Consider the following 21583-nt stretch of genomic DNA (forward strand, 5'->3'; position numbering starts at 1 on the left):
GGGTGCAGAGGTGACTGGCCCACAATCTAGTGATTGAACCTCGCCTGGGCAAACTATGCCTTAATGGTCTGTTACACTAATGCCCAGAAAGCATGCAAAATAATTAGAAAGCTGGAGCGTAAGTCTGAGATTCTCCGGTGCCTCCCCCATCTCCTCTCAGTGCTAACTAATGACAGTCCAATGCTCAGCCTCAAGAAAACCACTAGGAATAGAATCTCAGAAATATCAGGAGAAAATTTTCCTTCTTCCCTTAGAACTGCAAAAAAGCAGATTCTATTCCACATTATAAAGCTAGTTCTGATAAAGTGGTAAATGGAGAACTTTCCCTAAAGCATCGGCCTCTGAGTCTCGCATCTTCTCTCACCTTCTTGGCAGCGGGGACCTGAGCCCTGACGGGGAGTTCAGGCACTGGGGTTCTAGGAGAGGCAGGAAGCACAAAAGTACAAGAGGACGGTTTCTACACTACATGGAGTTACTGCTGGAAGAGAACTTTAATATGAGCTGGTTCAATCGTCTCTCATTTTTCAACGAGGAAACCAAGTCCTGGAAAGAATAAATGACTATGGCAGTGCCTAGACTGGCTGACAGCCTGAGTTTCTTTCCACTACCCCACACAAAAGAAATGCAACCAAAAAATTCACATGCCCAGACCTGAGGCCAGAAGACCAACGCTGCAAAGGCAGTTGGGACCAAATCGTGTACCACCTTGGATATCAGGTCTGGATGTCAGGTTTAAGTCATTATCCTGTGAGCAATGAGGAGTCGTTGGAAATTCTTGAGCAGGGAAGATGGTTATAAGCACTGACCATGGATTTAGAAAGACTTGGGTTTGAATCTTGGGCAAGTTATTAACCCTTCTGAGCATCGTTTCCTCCTCTGTAAAAGAGGGAAATTAAGTTCTTAAGTTATTTCACCTATTTAAACTCATTTCTTCAGCTACAAACCACTCTGTAGAGTTGTAAGGATCAAATAACTTAATGAATTTCCAGCACTTAGCTCTGTAGATAAATCAGCATTAAACAGTGTTAACTATTATTTTGAGCAGAGCTTTATTTCCAGAAGATACGTTAGGCAAATTGTCTCCCAGTTAAGAAAAACAACAAGGGCCTGACCTGGGAGAATGGAGAGATCGTGACAGATTTAAGAGACATTTCAGAATTACTGTATCAGTTACCTATTGCTGCATAACAAATCACCCCCAAACTTAGTAGCTTAAACCAGCAATCATTTATTTTTCACAAGAATCTGCAGCTTGGCCAGGCTTTGGCTCTGTTCTATACAGCATCATCTGGGGAAGATCAACTGGGGGCTGGAGGCTTCTCTTTCCAAGATGGCTTACTGACACAGTTGGCAAGTTGGTTCTGGCTATTGGCTAAGAGCCTAGCCAGGGCTGAGGGCTTGAGACCTTGGTTTCTTTCCATGTGGGCCTCTCCACAGGCTGCCTGGGCTTCCTCACAGCATGGTGGTTGGGTTCCAAGAATGAGCATTCCAAGATAGTGAGGTGGTATTTTTGTGATTTAGCCTCAGAAGACAGATATCATTACTTCTTCTGTACCTATTGGTCAAGGCAGGAATGAAGGTCTACATAGGTTTAAGGACAGGTAACAAAATCCCCTCTCTTAATGGGCTTCTAGAAGAAGATGTGTTACAGATATAGGTTGCATCCAATTTGGAAAATATAACGCCACTAGGAATGACATGGTTTAGCAAATGATTGGCTATGGGCAGTAAGGGAGAATGAGGCATTGAGGATGACTGAGGTTTCCGTCTTGGGTGACCCTTGGTGCTGTCAAGAGAATTAGGGAACACAAAAGTAATTGTATTGTTAAAGTATTTAAACAAGGAGGCCATTAGACTGAGATGGCTCTAACACCTTGATAGCCTCCATATGCAAACCAAAACCCTAGCCAAAGACAAGGCACTCAAATCTGAGAAAGTGAAACTTCAAAACAACCATCACAAACTCCAAGTGGGTTTTCCCAAATAAGGCAACCACTTAAGCTATAACCAGGCAAATAATTTCTTTGCTTTGCTTGCCCATCTTCTCTACAAAAATCTTGTCCCTAGTTCCTGTCAGTGGAGTGCTCCTAACCATTTAAGATTTGGCACTGACCAATTCGAACAGATGTTTGCTCAAATAAACTCGTCAAACTTTTAATGTGCCTCAGTTTACCTTTGAACAGTATGTTTGGGGTGATTATTGCCACTGAGAAGCCCATAAGTAGTTAAAAGGCTGGAGCTTGGGAGAGGGTTAAAGGAGTTGTACATACAAAAGTCTTTCACTTAAAACAGACTAGAAGAGATGGTCAAGGATGAGAAAGAAAAAAGACCATAGATTTTTAGACAAGAGTTATCTCAATAGAGGGAGGAGAGAGTAGCAGTGAGGGAGGAAAGAATGAGTGGCCATAAGTAGGAGAAAAACACTAGAGTTCAGTTTCACAGAAACCAAAAAGGAGGTGGGAAGAGGGTTGAAGTGCATTTAACATCACAGAGAAGTCAAGACAGATTAGGAAGGAGTCAGGGCCACTGGGTTTAGCACATGGAGGTGCCCTTTGAGAGAGCAGTAACACAGAACGTGCCCCATCGAGCATTTGTGTAGCCCTTTAGAGGTTTTAAAGCACTTTCACACACGGGGTGGAATGCCCTGCTAGAAAATAAACTTATTTTTTTCTCTTTTAATAGCAGAAGTGAATAAATTAAACACAAGCATAAGATCTGGAACTATAAAACTCCTAGAAGAAAACATAGGAGAAAAGCTTCATGACATTGGTCTTGGCAATGATACCCAAAGCACAGATAAAAGCAAAAATAGACAAGTGGACCTACATCAAACTAAAAAGTTTATGTATAGCAAAGGAAACAAATGACAGCGTGAAAAGGCCATCTACGGAATGGGAGAAAATATTTGCAAACCACACATGTGGATATTAACCATATGGGGATAATACATCCCCCCCCCAAAAAAACCTCCTTCAACTCAATAGCACAAAAAACCAATTATCCTGATCAGAAAATGAGCAAAGGATTTGAATAGATGTTTCTCCAAAGACATAAAAATGGTATGTGAAAAGATGTTCCACATCACCAGTCATCAGGGAAATGCAAATCAAAACCACAATGAGATATCACCTCACGCCTTTTAGGAATGCTATTACGAACAAAAACTAAAAGATAACAAGGATTGGCGAGGATCTGGAGAAATTGGAACTCTGCTACACTGTTGATGGGAATGTAAAACGGTGTGCTGAAAACAGCATGGAGGCTCCTCAAAAAATTAAAAATAGAATACCATATAATCCAGCAATCCTACTTCTGTGGGATTTTCCAAAAGAATTGAAATCAAGATCTTGAAAAGATATTTGCACAGCCATGTTCATTGCAGCATTATTCACAATAGTCAAGATATGGAAATGACCTAAATGTCCACTGATGGATGAATGGACAAAGAAAATGTGATATGTACATACAATGGAATATTATACAGCCTTAAAAAGGAAGGAAATTCTACCATATGTGACAACATGGATGAACTCTGAAGACATTATGCTAAATGAAACAAGCCAGTCACAGGACAAATACCGTATGATTCCACTTATATCAGGTATCTAAAATAGTAGAACACATAGAAGCAGAGGGTACAATGGTGGTTGACAGGGGCTGGGGGGAGGGGGAAAACGGGGAGCTGCTATTCAACAGGTACAAAGTGTCAGTTATACAAGATGATTAAATTCTAGAGGTCTGCTTCACAATGTTTTGCCTGTGGTTAACACTGTACTGCACACTTAAAAATTTGTTAAGAGGGTGGATCTCATGTTGTGTTACCACAATAAAAAAAAAGAGAGGTCTATTTGAGGACCAGAGCAGCTCTCTGCACTGCACTCCTGAACCCGGGGGTGGCGGGGAGGGGAAGACTTGCAGCTGCACACTCAACCTTGAAGGGCTGAGCTTGTCCTGACCCAAGGCTCCAGGGCAGCCTGTGGCTTGGGAGGTGGCTGTGCATATGAATAGGTGGAGTGACTGTGGCACAAGGGTAATGAACCTTGTGCCAATGGCAGAAGCCAGGCTGGAGGACTCAGCCCAGCAGGGACGGCGACAGGACTTGCCCTTGTCCAGCTGGTCTCACTCTTGGTAGAGACTGAACACTGTGAAAGCTCCCTAAACTGGAGGGAAAACAGCACCCCTCCTGCCACACCCACAAACCCTCTACCCTCTCTCATAAACCTCATCACAGCTCCGTGAAGCTGGGATTATTATCTTCATCCCCATTTTACAGACGAGCTTTGAGTTCAGGGGACTCGTTCAAGGTTACATATCTAGTCTATATGCAGAAGCAGAACTTGAGCCCTCTGGGAGAAAAATCCTGTAGGAGCCTCACTTCACTGTCACATAAAATCTTCTTCAGCCCACTCTCCCTTTCATTTTCCTACTAAAATTGAGTTCCATATGTCTCATAACAGAATTCCAGAGATTAGCCTTAAAAATGCAAGTCTTCATAATTAACAAAAGGAATCTCAGAAAGATATGGCAACATTCTCTCTCCCGCAGACGTGGAGGGAGAGACACCATTCTGCATCACAAAACTAAGCCAAGTGATCTAGTTGAACAAGGTATTAAATTAAGATCTTTCTCAAGAATATCAGTTTGCTTCTCCTGTACAAAATAGAGATTTATACGAATGTTTGTAACTGGTGCCAATTTCTTCTGTTTTCTGTCAAAATAAATCTGCCCTTTGCAAGTGCTATTTGAACAGAGCGATTTTGTAAGTTTGCAAAGACTTACTTAGAAATTGTTGCCATGCCTCATAAAAATTACCTCTAAAGAAACCGCCATTCTGATTGGCTGCTGCTATGGGTCGAACTGTGCCGCCCTCCCCCCCCCACCAAGATGTTGAACTCCTAATCTCCTGTACTTATGAATGTGACCTTATTTGGAAATAGGGTCCTTGCGGATGATCAAGTTAAAATGAGGTCATTAGTGTGGGCCCTAAATCCAATGTGATGGGGTCCTTCTAAGAAGGGGACATTTGGACACAGGCAGACACACAGAAGGAAGATGATGTGAAGACACAAGGAGAATGTCATTTACAAGCCAAGGAGTATGGGCGGCTACCAGAAGCGAGAGAGGCATGGAACAGATTCTCCCTCACAGCCCTCTGAAAGAACCAACCTTGCTGACACTTTGATCTCAGCCTTCTGGCCTCCAGAACTGTGAGACAATAAATTTCTGTTGTTGAAGCTGCCCTGTTTGTTATGGCAGCCCCAGGAAACTACATACAGCTGTCCTGAAAATGATGTATCTCCTTATAAGTAAGGTTTCTGTTATATCAAGACAGGCTTACATGGCACTTTTCTCTCACATGCATAACAGAAAAAATAAATTCTCAAATAACTTGAGTTTCATTTAAATGGACAGCCCTGATCTGATTACAAGTCCAGTGTGCTTTCATCACACCACAGCTGCACACAGGCACAGCATTAAGTCACTGATTTCCTTCCGTGGTTAATCTTTGCCCATTTTCTATTGGTTGCTCTTTTCATTAGTATTAATATGTAAGAGGGTTTTTTTTTGTTTTTGTTTTTGTTTGCTGAGGAAGATTTGCCCCGAGCTAACATCTGTGCCAATCTTCCTCTATTTTCTATGTGGGTTGCTGCCACAGCATGGCCACCGACAAGTGATGTAGGTCCATGCTTGGGAACCAAATGGGCCACTGAACTGGAGTGCAGTGAACTTAACCACTAGGCCACAGGGCCAGCCTCTGTAAGAGCTCTTTTTAAATTAGGTAGTCTCTATCTATTTTATTTTATTTTTTCCTTATGTCTGTTTTAGATGTAGCAAACATTTTCTCTCATCCTGTCACTTATTTTCTCTCACTTTTTAAAAATTTCACAGAGGGGCCAGCCCCGTGACCGAGTGGTTAAGTTTGCACGCTCTGCTGTGGCGGCCCAGGGTTTCACCGGTTTGGATCCTGGGCACAGACATGGCACCACTTGTCAGGCCATGCTGAGGTGGTGTCCCACATGCCACAACTAGAAGGACCCACAAGTGAAAATATACAACTATGTACCAGGGGGCTTTGGGGAGAAAAGGGAAAAAGAAAATCTTTAAAAATTCCATAGATATTTAAAATTTTTATATAGCCAAGTACAGTAATCTTTTCTCTTATGGCTTGTGAATTACATGTATTATTTAGGAAGCCTTTCTCCATTCTAAGATCACAAAAATCTTCCTTTTTTTTTTTTTCCCCAGTACGGCTTTGTTTTTTATGTTTTGGGGTCAGACTTCATTTTTTTTCCAGATGGATAGCTAACTGACCCAGCACCATTAACTCCATAATACAATCCCCCACTGATCTGAAATGCCACTTTTACCACAAACTCCTAAAGGAATACCAGTCTGCTTCTGGCTTTTATTCACATTCTGACTTCACCTGCCTTTCTTTAGCAACAGGCCACAGAAATGCATATGCATATATTGTGAGTGACCCAGACGGGGGCCAAACGGAGAATGCACGCATTGCCTGCCTCCTGGGGGTTGCCACTTAGCTCCGGTCATTTGCTGCTCCGGAGAAATACGGGCCTAGTGTAGCCACATGTTCTAAGTTTTCAAGATGTACTAGACATCCAGAGTTTTACATAAAATCTATAGTTCTAAAAGTGATGGCAATTAATTTTTTAAACTTAGCAAACATTATGTGGACAAAATACATTTGCAAACTGAAAGTAGCCAGTGGCGTACCACTTGGTTACCTCTGTTCCAAATGCAGAAATGTGATATAAGGCAGAGTAAGGTCAGACTGGGTCTAGGTGTCCACTTCTAACTCTGTTCCACTGCCACTATTAAGAAGCAAGAGAGGAAGAGTGATGTAGCAGCTCCGGAAACCTAGGTTATTTGTGGCTCCCCCTGGGAAAGACAGTAGTGCCTCACCTCACCTCTCACCCACATGAGCTGATGATGTGGTTCCTGGTTTGCCCAGCAACCAGAAGGTAATAGGTCAGCATGGGGGAAGGGATGGTTACATCAGTCAGGTTGGGTCTCCTAGACCCCGCCAGGCTGAGTGACAGAAGAGGAATGGAAAGTGAGGTGCTGGCCAAGGATAGAGCAAGATTCTGCCCCCCCAAAACAAGCTGGAAAGTGACACCACCTCCTTTCTAATAATAATGCAGGCTCCCTGGATACCCAACTTAACATTGTTTAATTCAGAATGTAATGTCAACAGACAGAAGTCTCCAATTCTCACATGGAGGATAGGATCTGCTAGCAGCAGGGACAACTCACATTGTAGGACTTCAGTGTTTATGGAGAAAGCCCCTTCATATACATATCTCACTGTCTCTCACAACGACCCTGTGAGGTAAGAGGTGGAAACAGAAGAGGAAACCAGCACGAGGGGCAATCAGAATGGTTTTAGATGGCTCTGGGATATGCAGGAAGGATGCGTGGGGCAATAAAGGACTAGAGGCCCCTTCTCCTTCCCTGTGTCCATTCTGCAGAATCATTTATTCATTCAACAAATCCTTGCTGAATACCTCCAACGCACAAAGCACTCTTCCAGGCCTTAGAAACTTAGTGTACACAGATCCAAGGCATGATCCTTCCCTTTGGCTGGGTCACTTATCCTTACTCTGAACTGTGACCCAGACTGGCCCTTGTTCTATTCTCTGGTTGGAGTAGTGACCTCAGGCCAACTTTTGTGTTTTCCTCCAGAGACCTTGATTGTTTCCCAGCCTATTGGTCACTTCCTGGAATGCACTGACCTGTTCCAGGAATACAACATGCTTTTCTATGCTTGAGGCATAGAAAACTGGTAGACTCAGACCCAAATCCCAGCCATGCTTTAATTCTGACCTACTTTCAAAATGTTTCAGGCAGGTCACACAATTCCCTGTGCATGCCATTCGGAGAGCAGGGATGGCACAAATGGTTTCTCTTGAAGCAGGAAATAGAGCTCAGCTGGTGAGGCGGCCAGTCTTTAGGTCATGTTGGAGCAACCTCTTTTCTTCTCGTTACTTGTCCTTCATCTACATCTTTTCCTCTGATGTCCCCATCTTTTTTGGTATGTGACTGAGGAACAGGAATAAGCAGGGGAAGGAATATGTACTAGATACATGTAGGACAGCCCCACCAGCTCTACATGCTTAAGACACCCTCAGCTCATGTTCTGCAGGCAAAAATAATTCTTCCACTGACTATAGTGGGTAGAACTGTGTCCCTCCCAAAAGATATGTCCAAGTCCAAACCCCCAGTACCCATGAATGAGATCTTAATTGGAAAAATGTGTCTTTGCAGACGTAATTAAGGTGAGGATCTAGAGATGAGATCATCCTTGATTAGGGTGGGCCCTAAATTCAACGACATGGATTTGGTATCCAATGGTGTCCTTCTAAGAGAAAGAAAAGAACACACACGGAGACAGAAGGGAAAAGGCCATGTGAACACCACATGAAGACAAAGCAGAGACTGGACTTATGGTACTACAAGCCAAGGAATGTCAAGGATTACTGGCAGGCACCAGACAAAGGAGAAGGGCTTGGAATGGATTCTCCCTCAGAGCCTCCAGAAGGAACAAACCATGTCGACATCTTGGTTTCAGACTTCTGCCTCCAGAACTATGAGAGAATAAATTTCTGCTGTTATAAGCTGCCAAGTTTGGGGGAATTGGTGATGGCAGCCCTAGATCACAGACTTGATCTGCTCTTCCCCTTGGAGCAAGGACTACCAGGGACAACTTGACTGAGAGTGCAGCCTTCATGTTCCTTTCCCCTGGGGCCTTTGACAACAGTTCTCAGATGGCTGTCTGATGCCCAGAGACACTGAAAGCATCCACCCAGCAGGTGTCTGTTCACCAGCAGAAGAGACCTGGAGCCCCTCGTGAGGTGCTGGGCTCTGTAGCTTCAGGAGGAGTGGGATCGACGTCCTCATCCATATCAAATCTGTCTGCTCCATTCTCAGCCCTTTCTTCCCGTCTAATCCAAAGGCTATTTTCTAGCTGTTCTTCAGCGATTTCTAGTTCTTCCTCTGTTTGTAAAACAGCCACAGTTTCCCGGGGTAAGTGTGAAGAATATAATCCAAGTTTGGCTTTACAACCAAACATTGCCTCATATGGACTTTGCTGTAAAGAAACGTCGAAGGCCTGATTCCTCACCATCTGTATGAATCGCAGGCTTTCGGCCCAGTGACATGAGTGGTTGCTCTGCATCCAGGCACTTATCATGTTCTTGACATCATGGCTTGCTTGCTCCAGGGAGCCCGGGCCTTGGCCAGGGTGGTACTTACCAGAGACAATATTTAGGTCTGGCCATATCTCATTGAGCTCATTAACAACCTGGTTTGTGAATTCTATGCCACTGTCAGATTCTAACATGGTGGGTGTACCAAGAATTGTGAAAATATCCAATAGGACACTGACCACTTCATGGGCCTGTTTGGCTTTTAATGGTCGTAAAATAATAAACTTGGTCAAGTGGTCCTGGTAATATAAAATAAACTTGAACTCACCATCAGCATTTGACTGCATGTCAACTATTTCAACTTGGCATCTGGAGTCAATATCCTTGAAAGGCATGGGCTTGGGTGCAAGATCTCTCTTGGGTACTGGGTTCTTCTGGTGGCACTGTTTACACAGAGTCAGATATAAGACAATGACTTCTTTAGTGACATTCCCATATTTTCCTTGTAGCTCCTTGAGCATGCGCGTCCGCCCACCATGTCCAATATTGAGATGTGTATCATGAAGAATATCAAACAACTCTTCCTTATGTACATAATACCGTATTCGATCTCTTTCTCCATGATTAGCCTCTATTAGTTTCTCTGTGCCTTGTACAGAGATTACGTCATATTTAGCTGCACGGCGATAATCACGTGATGACTTCTTCCCCTTCTCCTTAGCTTCTTTGACTTCTTTTATTGTTTGAAAGTACTTTTCTTTGGAAAATACCTTGCTGTTGTAACTTTTGCTTTCTACTAATTTTGTCACGCTTATAAGAAACTTTTCTCTCATGTTACTTCTCTCCATTTCCATTTCATTTGTATTTGAAACACCAGGGGTATCATTTCCAGCTATCTGTGGCATGACGGAGAACTGCAAGAAGGATCCTAAGAAAGGGAGAAAGAAACAGAACAAAGTTAAGTTCACTCATATTCCATCTGGAAGACCTTCCCCTCAAAGTTTCTTATGGATTCTTTCATCTGCTTTTTGAAGACTGTTATAGAGATAATAGAGTTACAGAATAAAGTAGTAACAGAAAAAAGCTACTAGAAAGCCAACTAGGACCATTTGAAATCAGAGCATGTCAACAGAATTTTAAATCAGTAAGATACACATATACATATGTAGCAATTTTATCCTTTAGGCAAACAGAAGAAATAATGAAACTATTAGCTCATATAGTGAAATCTAATTAGCTGGTCTTTATTAACTGAATAGGAAAGAGTATAAACGGAAAACCCTAAGGTAGTAGGCTAATATTTTACCCTCTGTACCTTTTAAAATAATATAAATGGGAAAATGTTCTAGAAGGTACTCCATAGTAACAGCAAACTCCAAACTGGAAGTTAGCATCAGGGAGGGCTTCTTAGCCTTCCCACAATCAACATAAATAATCAATTTCTTGTACCTGAAGAATCTGTTCTCATTTTAGGAGAATCAAGGAGAAAGCAGTGGGATATATTTAAATGATGACTTTTCCCTGTCGATTGTACTTAGGATTAGTAAATGAAGATTCTCAGTCCTTACCCTGAGGGACCATGTTCTCATAATTGTCCAGCATTGCGTCCCTGGGGCAGTCCTTCTGAGAGGATTCCAAACACTTCCAATTTTTGGTCATATCCTCAAATGTTGCTGCCTTCTGAAATAGTATCAGCTGCTGCCACAGGAACCATTCTGTCTCGGGGCCTGGGCTAAGGAGCAGCTGCAGCAGGATTAAGGAAGAGACAGTGGAGGGTACCGGGAATGAAGGCGTGCCAGCATAAATAACTCAGATTGTGAGCCATGTGAATACTATACGGAAGAAAAGATGACAGCAGTAAAGAAAAGGTCTCATATCCAACAAGATGAATCCAGCTTCGTGGGTGAGGAAAAGGGATTTTGCCCTCCTGGGAGGTCTGTAGGCGTGGCCTGTTTTGACACTGCTTGAGCTGAAGCCCACATATTTCTAGAACAAAGCAGAGAGTCCAAGTGAAGTTGAGCACTCCAAGGCCAGCAGACACTTTCAGGTACAGGCTTGATGGCTCTGAAGAGAGGCAGCAGGGCGTTTTCAGAAATGGAAGAATTACACCTATGAACAGAGAGATATGTTAGGAGATTATTACGCCAAAAAGAGATGCCCCAAATGGAGTCCACACTCCACCAAGATCGAAGAATTTCTTAGTAGAGGACTGGATACTCAGGCGTCTAAACCAAGATTCCTCCGTTAAAACAACTCCAGGATAAAGGATGGTGATGAGGCCAGGTAAGAGTTCACATGATGATCACAGGAATTTCAATAATCTTAGGAAAGCAAGATCCCCGGGATCCCAGCCCCTAAATGTAGAGCTGAGGGGTAGGGCAGAATCTAGAGAAGCACACAAAGATGGAAGTGTTTAAAAGCTCTGAGTAAGAGTCTTACTTAAGCTGAGCCTGCTTCCAGGTCCTGAACTTTCTCCACTAAAAAGGCTTCAAATTCCCTTGCTCAGCATCACTGGTTAGCCACGGAATATTCCTGATTCTAAGACATTACTGACTATAAAACCATTGACTTAATAATGACTTTCTTTTGAGAGGAAAAACAGAGAACCTATACTAAATGAACACATTCAAATTTTTAAAATGTGAAAAACGTGCATTTCAGAATTGAAGAAATAGAATGTTTGCAAAATGCCCTTTAAGACTAAGTTCAAGATTCTCAGTGCAAACTGACATTTTAAAGACTCTGAGAAACTCTATAGTAAAAAAATCAGTTTGTTTCATCCACCAGCACCATTTAATCAACATTGCCAAGAAGTATCTATTATCATCCCCTAGTCCTAGCATCCTCAGAAGAGACCTGAACCCACAAAGTATTCAATGGGATCCAGGAAGAGCATCTTCCAGACTCCTCACTGAAACCAGCATCTCAGAAATTGAGTGGCTGCACTGGCTGCTATTTGAGGCCCTTCAGGGGCCTGCACAGGAAAGAAAAGCCTCATCTCCAACCCATAAAAGAAGGAAGACAGGCTGGAAATAATTTATAATCAAAAGATGCAAAATCTCAGTCTTTAATATGAGATACAGTCCTTACACTATACCATGAAATTCCAAAACAGCCCACAGGCCACATTTGACTAACAGACCTATTTTGGTTAGTCCATTCAGTGCTTGTTTTTTTAAAACAAGTTGAATGATTTACTTACATTTAAAAATCAGGAGATTTCATATAAAAATCTAGATTCCTGACTTTCTTGAGAAATGCGAAGATGTGGCCACACTGGGAGCGGTGCTGCTTAGCAACAACTGGCTGGAGTGGAGAAGCAGCAGTTCCCTTTAGAGCCTATGCTCTCCCATTTCTCACAGTCCCTAAGCCATCTACTAACTTAATTGGCTTACCTGTCCATCTCTGTGGTTATCTGAGTTTTCAACACCTTTTCTAAAGCACCATGAAAGAAACGTGGCTCTAAAGAAACATGGCCAGCTTCCTGGTATGATTTGTGCTGGTGGAATAACCGACAAATGAGCTTGGTTAGAGAAAACTGGCAACAGCTCTCTTCCTCACCCACCTGAGTCTTTGCTTTGGCAGTCTCCGGCCCGGAACGTCCTTCCATTGATCTTCCAAATCACACCCAGCTCAAATCAGACTCCTTTCTGACGCATTCAGCAATTCCAGCTGAGTCCTCCCCTGAACAGCCCACACTCACTGGAGCACTTTGCTTTGTACTTTCAGTCGACTGTTCGGGGTACACGGCCTAGAAGGCAGGGGCTGAGGCTTCTACCTAGCTGTATTCCCTCAGACGGCCGGCAAATACAGAGCTGCGACAAAGGATGCTCAAAGGGCATTTATCAAACACTTGGCTTACAGGTGTGGTAATGAGGCGGTGCAGAGAGATGGTTAGGAGTCTAGGCTTGGGAATTCAACTTCTGACGCTACCATTTACTGTGTGACTAACTTGCGCGAAGCTACCGAGGCTTCAGTTTCCTCAACTATAAAATGAGGAGAATAGACTCTCCATCACAATGGGCTGTTATGAAGACTCAGGGATGCTGCAGATGTAGCACTCAGTACAGCGTCCCCGCACCTTCCACAACACAGGAACGCCGCTTACTCCTGAAGCTCCGGTTCGGGCATCCCCTCCTTTGCGCTGCCCTCCTCCCCGACCACCGCGGGCTCGGCTCCCACCGCGCCCGGCCGCACATCGGCTCGGCCAGCTCGTCGCGCCCCACCCACTCCTCCGAGAGCGGCCAGCTCAGGGTCGAACGAATGAACCGGGCCGGGGGGAGGGAAGGGCCGGAGACCACCGAACCCCGACCACGCTGCAGGAGAGGGAGGCCCGGAAGGACAAAAGGACGCGCCAAAGGCCGCAGGGTCGGGAAGCCCTAGCCACCAGCCAGCCGGCGCCCAGTCGCCCTCACTTCCCGCCCCCGCCAAGACGGCGCCGGAAGCTGCTGCGCGCCGACCGGAAGCCCCGCCCCCCGAGGGGCCGCCGGCAGACGCCGCGCGGGCGGGAGTCCCACTTATTCTCGTTTTTTTCGGGGCGGGCGGGGGGGGGGTCTTGCAAGGGTCCCACTCGGTGTTCTGCGGTCAGGTGAGACCTTGGGTAAGGAAGCCACTTACCCAACTCAGATCCCCTGCAGCCAAATGGGTTACCTATTGCTCCACATTGTTGCAAAGCCTCCATAATAAATGCCTCCGGCCCTGAAGGTAAACTGCATTCATCATTCTGCCTGTTTAGATGCTTAAGCTAAAGTGAGGAAGGGCAGGGGCGCACACGTGCTGTCAACAATAACACTGCACACCATTTTTCTTAACCCTGAGAGAGCATGCACTTTAGACGAACACCTTGTATTTCAGATTGCAACCTGAAGATTTCAGTTTTGTTAAGGTTTGGGTGTAATGGCACTCACCCAGCGCCAGCGCGTAAAGACAAGATGGTAAAGGGGTCCGGGTTATGCTGCAGAATCTGAGGCTTCTCTGTCACACCCACCTTGAAGCAGTGGTCTAGATGCTACTGGGAAGTCACAGCAGCTCCTCTAGTCTAGTCTTAGCGAGACTTTATATCCAACAGCAAAACTTTTATGCAAAAAAATTTTAATATGCTGTGTTCATATACATAATAGCCCATCAGGGGGGGAAACAGTAAGAGACAGGTTCAAGAGACAGTGTTCCCAACTAGCTTTTCATCTAGGCCTTCTTCTCAATGAGTGATGATGTACCCTAAAACGCTGCAGCCTGCTGGAAGCATAAATAAAGAAAAATCACTATCTCATCAGTCCTGGTTTCAGAAAATTGTCAGAAAGCGTTTCAATTATTAACTGATGCTCAAATGATAAAAACTAACTCTACTTAAACAGTGTTTTTCATTAGTGCAATCAAACCACAAGAGGGGGGCAGCCTGCCTCCAGATAACAAATGTCACATGAACTTCCCTGAAAACGGACCCACTGAAAACTAGGTAGTGTCCCAAAGCACCACACATAAACCAAGGGCTCTTTGTTTTAAGTTTTTAATGAAAGCCATAGATAAGATTACTTTATTCCTGCATTTTCTCAATTGTTTCTTCCTTATATTTGCCCTTTTCCTTTCCTACTTGGCGAGATTTGGCTTTACGTTCAAGGATCTTTTTGCGGTCTTTGTCCAGTTTTAGTCTAGTAATAACCACCTGCAGAAAGAAAAGGAAAAAAAAAACACTTATAAGCTTTAAACAATAATCAATACAGAACACATGGAAGGCCTAATGTTCAACCTCATTTCCTAAACCTGCAGTGGTAGACGCCTAAACATGAAATGATTATTTAACTCAAAAGTGCTAGAAATGATTCTTTAGTCCTCAAATCAAACCTGGCTTGAACGTTTACTAATACTCTACCAACAAAGACGAAAAGGTAATGTGATGTCAGTGGTTCTCATCTCCTCTTGTGCTTTATCATAAGATCTGAAATCTTTTTTTACTGCAAAATACATCAACTGTTCCACTCCTCTGACCAAGTTTTGCAAGCTAACCAAGTCATATACATTTTTGTTTCTATAGTAACTTTAGAACCCTAAGGTTGGAAATTAAATGTAGCCTCCAGACATGCTTCACCCTGCAAAACCTTTAGTGACGTCACAGTAGAGATCTTATTCCAACAGATCTAATGGCTGAAGACATCCAGGTTATGGTCAATTTTAGTCTTATGAAAGTAGGTGAGGAAAAGGCAAAGAGAGCACTGGACTGGGTCTGGAAATACACCATGGTGACCAAAAGAAATCTCTGCCATCATGGAGCTTATATTCTAGTAGGGGGAGATGGAATGCTGGAGAACAGCGGCTGAATCATACAGGGTGATCAGGCAAGGCCATACTGATAGGGCTACACTTGAATGGAGACTGAAGAGAAGGGGCAAGTGTATCCCAAAAAGACCAGCAAGTACAAAGGTCCACAGAGGCAGGAGAACTTAAAAGTTTTATAGGTGTGTGTTTCTAAAACTTGAGTGTGTCTAAGAATCAAACAGAGCACTTGCTAAAATAGATCCCTCCGTCCCTCCCCCAAATTCTCCTTCAAGTTACCAGGTGCTGCTGCAACTGGTGGACAAATTCTGGGTGGCTTGGTTCTAAGAGCAAGGAGGCTAGCAGACTACAACACGGGGAGCGGAATATGACACCATGAAGAGGCGGGTGAGGGGAGATCTTTAGACCTTTAGACTTAGACCTAGTAAGTCTGGTAAGATGGTATCATCTGCTTCTAGCTCTCTGAAGTGCTAAGACTAACAGATGAAGATGACTACAGAGCCACAAGGAGGGAGATCAGCTGTGTCACATGTCGCACTAATAAGTCCAAAAAGATTAAGAATCATGTTACTGATGGTAACATGCAGACAGGATTCTGGCTATAACACGACAGCAGTCAACAGGTCTTATTGACTAATATGGGGGATATAATAATAATCAAAAATGACATTTTTGGCCCAAGCAACTGGGAGGATGGAGCTGCCATACACTGATGATGGCAAACTGTGAGAGGTTTGAAGGATAAAATCAGGAGTTTGAACATGTCAGGTTTGAGATGGATTTGATATCCAAGTTGAAATGCAAAATAGGCAACTGGATATTGAAAGTGGGTTGGTATCATCTGCTTCTAGCTCTCTGAAGTGCTAAGACTAACAGATGAAGATGACTACAGAGCCACAAGGAGGGAGATCAGCTGTGTCACATGTCGCACTAATAAGTCCAAAAAGATTAAGAATCAGTAACTGGATTAGTGACCTCAACAACAGCCGATTTAATGGTGGGAGCAAAAATATGATTGGAGTAGGCTAAAGAATGGGAAAGTCCAAATGCTCCCCTTCGCAGCCTGGGGTTTGCAGGTTCGGATCCCAGGCACAGACCCAGCACCACTCATCAAGCCACGCTGTGGCGGTATCCCACATAAAACAGAGGAAAATCGGCACAGATGTTAGCTCAGGGCCAATCTTCCTCATCAAAAAAAAGGTGGTGGTGGGGGGGGAGTCCTTGCTCTTAGGAAATACACAGTTAAATAATTAGAGTGAAGTGTCATGCTGGTAAAGAAAATGTGGCAAAATGTTAATCAAGAATTCCAGGTGAAAGATACGTAGGTGTTTTACTTCACTAATCTTTTGACTTTTCTGTAGTTGGTTACCTTTATATTAAACATATATATATATTTTTTAAATTGGAAGAGGGAAATTAGAAACAGCAACACGGGAGAATGCACACTGAAGTTAAGGGCAGGCACCTGCTACAGGAATCAGATCAGATTTTCTCTCTTAGCTTAGACAACACTATCACTGTTATCTAGCTTCTGAGCTTCAGTTTTTCCCCCATCTGTAAATGGCTTAATATGGACTTTGCAGAATTGTGAAGCTGCGTACTGCTTATTCAATTCTGTTGAATGCATAAGAGCAAACAGGCTATCACTCCATTTCACCTAAAAATTACCCTATTTCCTAGATTTTAAGATCTGTTCATTGTTAGATTATTGATTGATCAATCAGCTTACTAAGAGCTTTTGAGGAAAAGCTACATTGAAAATACATACAGAATGACTGTTAAATACATACTGATTTCATAAAACTTTTAATTGCTATTAGAATACTCAATTCAAATACACTATTTGCTTTAATTTGGTTTCAAGAACATCTAAAATCTATTTCTATGGGATTGCTCTGTGAACAAGCAAGCATATTTGCCAAGAACTGCTATCCTTTCATTCTTCCCTCTGAAACAGTCTGAACACACTTACCTTGCTCGGGTGAATGCCCACATGCACAGTTGTGCCATTAGCCTTCTCTCGCTGCACTCGCTCAATGTAGATGACGTATTTCTTCCTGTAAACCTGGACTACTTTGCCAATTTGCTGCCCTTTATAGTGTCCTCGTACAACCTAAATGCAAATTCAAAAATAACAGAAATATGCAGATAAAACAAGATTAATTTTGTATATCTGGAAAACCATGAATCTTGTAAACATCATTCATGCTATCAGATCTATAACACCTTTTAATTTTGAAGACTTAATCATTAATGGAAATGAGCCAATAATTCTGTCTCTGGCTTTGATTAACCTGCAAATAAACCATGCCCCAATATAAATCTACAGTGATGGACAGTGTATCCCTACAACTGATGGTCCACCGACATTGGGGGGCTTATTAAAAGGTTAAAAATGAGCTCACCGTGGCTTTTTGTAGCAAATTCACAAGGAACTTGTTACTTTATCTCAAAGAGAGCAATGGGCCACAAGTATTTAATTCACAACCCATCAATCCAGTGCCAAACAGCGGGCAGCAATAAATACCTAAGGGAACAAACCACTTCTTTCTCAAAGGTTAACACAGTTACAGGAAGTACCCCAAAGTGCTTCTGAATAGACTTTTCTTTTCAGGTGCATACTTTCTTGCATTAAGATATCTTTTTTTTTTAAAGATTGGCACCTGAGCTAACATCTGTTGCCAATCTTTTTTCTTCTTCTTCTCCCCAAAGCCCCCCAGCACATAGTTGTATATTCCAGTTACAGGTCCTTCCCGCTCTGCTGTGTAGGACGTGGCCTCAGCATAGCCTGATGAGCGGTGCCATGTATACACCTGGGATCCCAACTGGTGAAACTCAGGGCCGCCAAAGCATCGCGCAGACCAAACCACTCCGCGGAGTTAGCCCGGTATTAAGATATCTTGAAAACAGAGAAGACTGCCTCCCAAATCTATGGGCAATTTTAGCACCAGCATGCCAGCAACCAACAGCTATTCTCAACCCACATCACTAGGTGGGAACATTTTATTTAAATAGGCATTAACCTCGTGCAATAGTATTGGTGATATGCCAGTTGCTTTACAGACTGCTTGAATCCTTCAATCACCAGCTGCAGGTTAGAGCTAAGAAACATCTATCGAAATTTTCACTTAAATAGATTTGAGAAGTTATTTAGTGATAAACTCAATCATATGAAAGTTCAGTTAAAAGTTCTGTACCTGGCTTTTGGTTCAGACACAGAATTGTTTACTGGTCCTCAAACGCCTCTTTAATACCAAACATAGGGAGAAAAAGATAAACCCAAAGTAATGTTCTTGTTGCAAACTTTCTAGTTCTTCTGTTTAATTATGGCTGCGTCTGATGCTTAGGACAATTGATTTTCACTGAAGAGTAAAGGTGAAACAAGAACAGAAAAGCAGCATACTTTTTGTTTTTCAGTCTCTGGCTCAACTCCTTTTGCCCTCCTGTTGCAGGAGCAATTGTCTCAGATCTATCACTCTCAGAACACAATCCCTCTTCTATGCAAGTATGCAGGATATTTGCCAAGATGACCTAAACATGGTACATACCTGAACTTCATCATCCTTACGGATGGGCATGGACCGAACATTGTACTTCTGTCTCAGCTCTTTGGAAAGAGGGGAAGACATAATCTTCCTACGAATGTGGGAAGGTGCATTGAAATGCCGTTTACGGTTCTTGCTCCGGTCAGAAGTCACAAAGGGGTTGAACTTCATTTTGGCTAAATAAAAAGTTAAAAGAGGTGTAAACCCTTAAATGACCAAAATCTCATTCAGTTTCCTAACAAGTATCAGAAACAATTTCATCTTAAAAGTTTAGAAAGCTCACATAAATTGTCATGTTTTTAACTCCCCCCAAAACTGCTTGACGCTATTATATTAAGCAAAACAAGCCAGATAGAGAAAGACAAGTACCGTATGATTTCACTTTTATGTGGAAGATAAACACACGGACAAAGAGAACTCTTTAGTGGTTACCAGGGGGAAAGACGGTGAGGGGTGGACACAAAGGGCGAAGGGGCGCACCTATACCGTGACTGACAAATAATAAAGTACAACTGAAATTTCACAATGTTGTAAACTATCACAACCTCAATAAAAAAAAAAAGGGAAAGAAATCCTGCTTGAACTGAGTGGCTTATCAACTGAAACTTGAAACTTAGGAAATTTTGCTTTACTGAGATGTTTTCCCTATTTGTTTATGGGATAAAGAATTTCCCTTTGGTAACACTCTTGTTTTAATTACTAGACTTGTTTACACTCTCCGAACTCCCTAAGTACTAGAAGGTTAAGACAGGACTTCTATCTGCTGAATTAGTGCAAAGCAGACCGACAATTCTTCAAACACAACATTCTGCTTCAGAAAGACCAACCAGCGCTAATCCTCTAAAGACTTGAGTGTGAACACATTTAGCCCCCTGCCAAATGAATGAATCAGGGCCTCCACCCTGAACCTGGCAAATGCTGTACAAATCTCGGATCCCAAAAACCTTCCAATGGCGACTGCGGTCTGGAAGTTCCGTGGCTTTACCAAGAAATTATTTCGAGACCATTCTTTAGCAAACGACACCGCCCATACTTTATTCCATCTCCACCGGACCCCTCCCCTCCAGCTCCCGATTCCTCAACCACCCCTTTCCCCAGCCCTTCCCCCGTCCGGCGGCCCTTAAGCGAGGGGGAAAACAGGTCGAGATCATCCTGACTCCCCTCCCTGGCTGCTATTCAACTGCCAGAAGGGTACCGGGCCCTGGGGGTCGAAATCCACCGTGCCGATGAGCCGATGGCTGCGGATTACACGCGCTTTCCCAGCAAATCCTCACCAGAAGGCGCCTGAGTGGTGGCCGCAAAAAGAAAGAGAATCACACGTTACTTCCGGTTCTGTAAGTTTACGCGAGATCTCGCGAGACTTACGTCTCTTGGAGCGAGAGAGGCGTGGAGTTTGAACAAGAGGAGGAAACTGGGAAAGAAATCGATGACTAGTGTCACCTCGCGGCTAGGAGGGGAATTGCGAGGGGCTGCCAAGCTCGCTTCTCCAGGTCCTGGCGTCTGCTTTTGGAAATCTGGGTTCCGCAGCTGCGTCCTCTGAGAAGGGTCGTTCCCGGGCGAGTGGCGGGGGCTGCTCAGGGTCTGACTATCCGGGTGGGTGATGAGGGAGCGAGTGGCCCCAGGGGATCCCTGTCCCTTCATTCCCGAGCGCTGGGAGGCTGGCAACTCATTAGCCGGGAAAGGGGAGGTCCTACATTTGGCCGCCAGGTGACGCTGGGACTCCTACTGGCCAGTCCCCTTGGAGCTGGATACCACCATCCCGCCTGGGCCAATGGTGTGGGTGTGTCGGGTGTGTCGAGTGTGTTGGTGCTTTAACGAGTTCCAGCTGGGCGCCGACTGCCGCCTCCACACCGCGGCGCGTGCTGGCCTCGCCGTGGGGCCCGCCCGAGATTCGGCTCCAGCCGGCGAGGGCCTTGCGAGGACTGGGGCCACCCAACCGCCTCCCACCCCGCGGAAGTAGGTCTGAACCAGCGTCTCGCGAGCTCCCGGGTGATGCCGAGGGTGTTGGTCCAAGACTGCTCTTGGAAGGAGCGCGGCGTGAGGAAGCTTTTCCATGCCGAGAGCTGTGCCCCTTTCTGAATTTTACTGCCTGCTGTCATTCAGTTCAGGATCTGAAGGAAGCAGGGCGAGGCGGTGCGCTCCCTTGCAAATGGGTTCTGAGGCAGGCTGCGTTGCGGGCTAAACTCCCGCAGCGTGCCTGGTAGGGAGTCGGTTTCTGTTGAACGAATAACGCAAGTGTCATACTGAGGGAAGACACACATTTCATAATAATACATAAGATGTAGTGAGCTTGCCGAGTGTTAGGGACACTTCTACTCGCTTAACATTATTGACTCCTTTAATACACTAAATAGCCTTGTGATGCTGGTACTGCTGTCCCCATTTTACTGATGGGGACACTGAGCCACAGAGAAGTGAGAGGAACTTGTGCAAGGTTGTACAGAAGCCACAGGTTTTAGATGAACCCATGCAGTCTGGGTTCTCAGTCCCTTCTGGTGACTCTGTATATGGTCCCAATTTGTAGGAACCCATTGGGTCAAGTCAAAGAGTGAGAAACCATATCCTTGAGGTCCCAGAATAGAGTCAGTAAAGGATATGTGC

At 44.1% G+C, this 21583-nt stretch overlaps 1 protein-coding gene and 1 non-coding gene across 3 annotated transcripts; both read right to left on the bottom strand.

The window, feature by feature from the left end:
• Positions 1-7173: 7173 nt before the first annotated feature.
• Positions 7174-13629, bottom strand: KRBA2 (KRAB-A domain containing 2). The gene is made up of 3 exons (XR_011423076.1): positions 12733-13629; positions 10736-11276; positions 7174-10095 (listed from the first exon to the last, which is right to left on the bottom strand). It is a non-coding gene; the product is annotated as a KRAB-A domain containing 2 (transcript).
• A 1030-nt stretch (positions 13630-14659) lies between these two features.
• On the bottom strand, positions 14660-20946 carry RPL26 (ribosomal protein L26). Of its 2 annotated transcripts, none has more exons than XM_001504821.6 (4): positions 20257-20946; positions 18986-19158; positions 17410-17550; positions 14660-14829 (listed from the first exon to the last, which is right to left on the bottom strand). In XM_001504821.6, the coding sequence occupies exons 2-4, from the start codon at positions 19151-19153 to the stop codon at positions 14701-14703; spliced, it is 438 nt and encodes a 145-aa protein (XP_001504871.1). In that variant the 5' UTR covers positions 19154-19158; positions 20257-20946; the 3' UTR covers positions 14660-14700. The 2 variants fall into 2 exon arrangements, with proteins under 2 accessions (XP_001504871.1, XP_014584179.1); XM_014728693.2 differs by having other exon boundaries at positions 20178-20318.
• Positions 20947-21583: the final 637 nt, after the last annotated feature.

The sequence above is a fragment of the Equus caballus genome, chromosome 11 (genome assembly GCF_041296265.1).
Source record: "Equus caballus isolate H_3958 breed thoroughbred chromosome 11, TB-T2T, whole genome shotgun sequence".
Lineage (NCBI taxonomy): Eukaryota > Metazoa > Chordata > Mammalia > Perissodactyla > Equidae > Equus > Equus caballus.

Coding starts and splice junctions, on each gene's coding strand:
- RPL26 (XM_001504821.6), bottom strand. CDS start 19,153: ATGAAGTTCAACCCCTTTGTGACTTCTGACCGGAGCAAGAACCGTAAA. Junction 17,551..18,985: donor GTAAGGATGATGAAGTTCAG/GTATGTACCATG, acceptor ATTTGCATTTAG/GTTGTACGAGGACACTATAA. Junction 14,830..17,409: donor TGGGCATTCACCCGAGCAAG/GTAAGTGTGTTC, acceptor TTCTTTCTGCAG/GTGGTTATTACTAGACTAAA.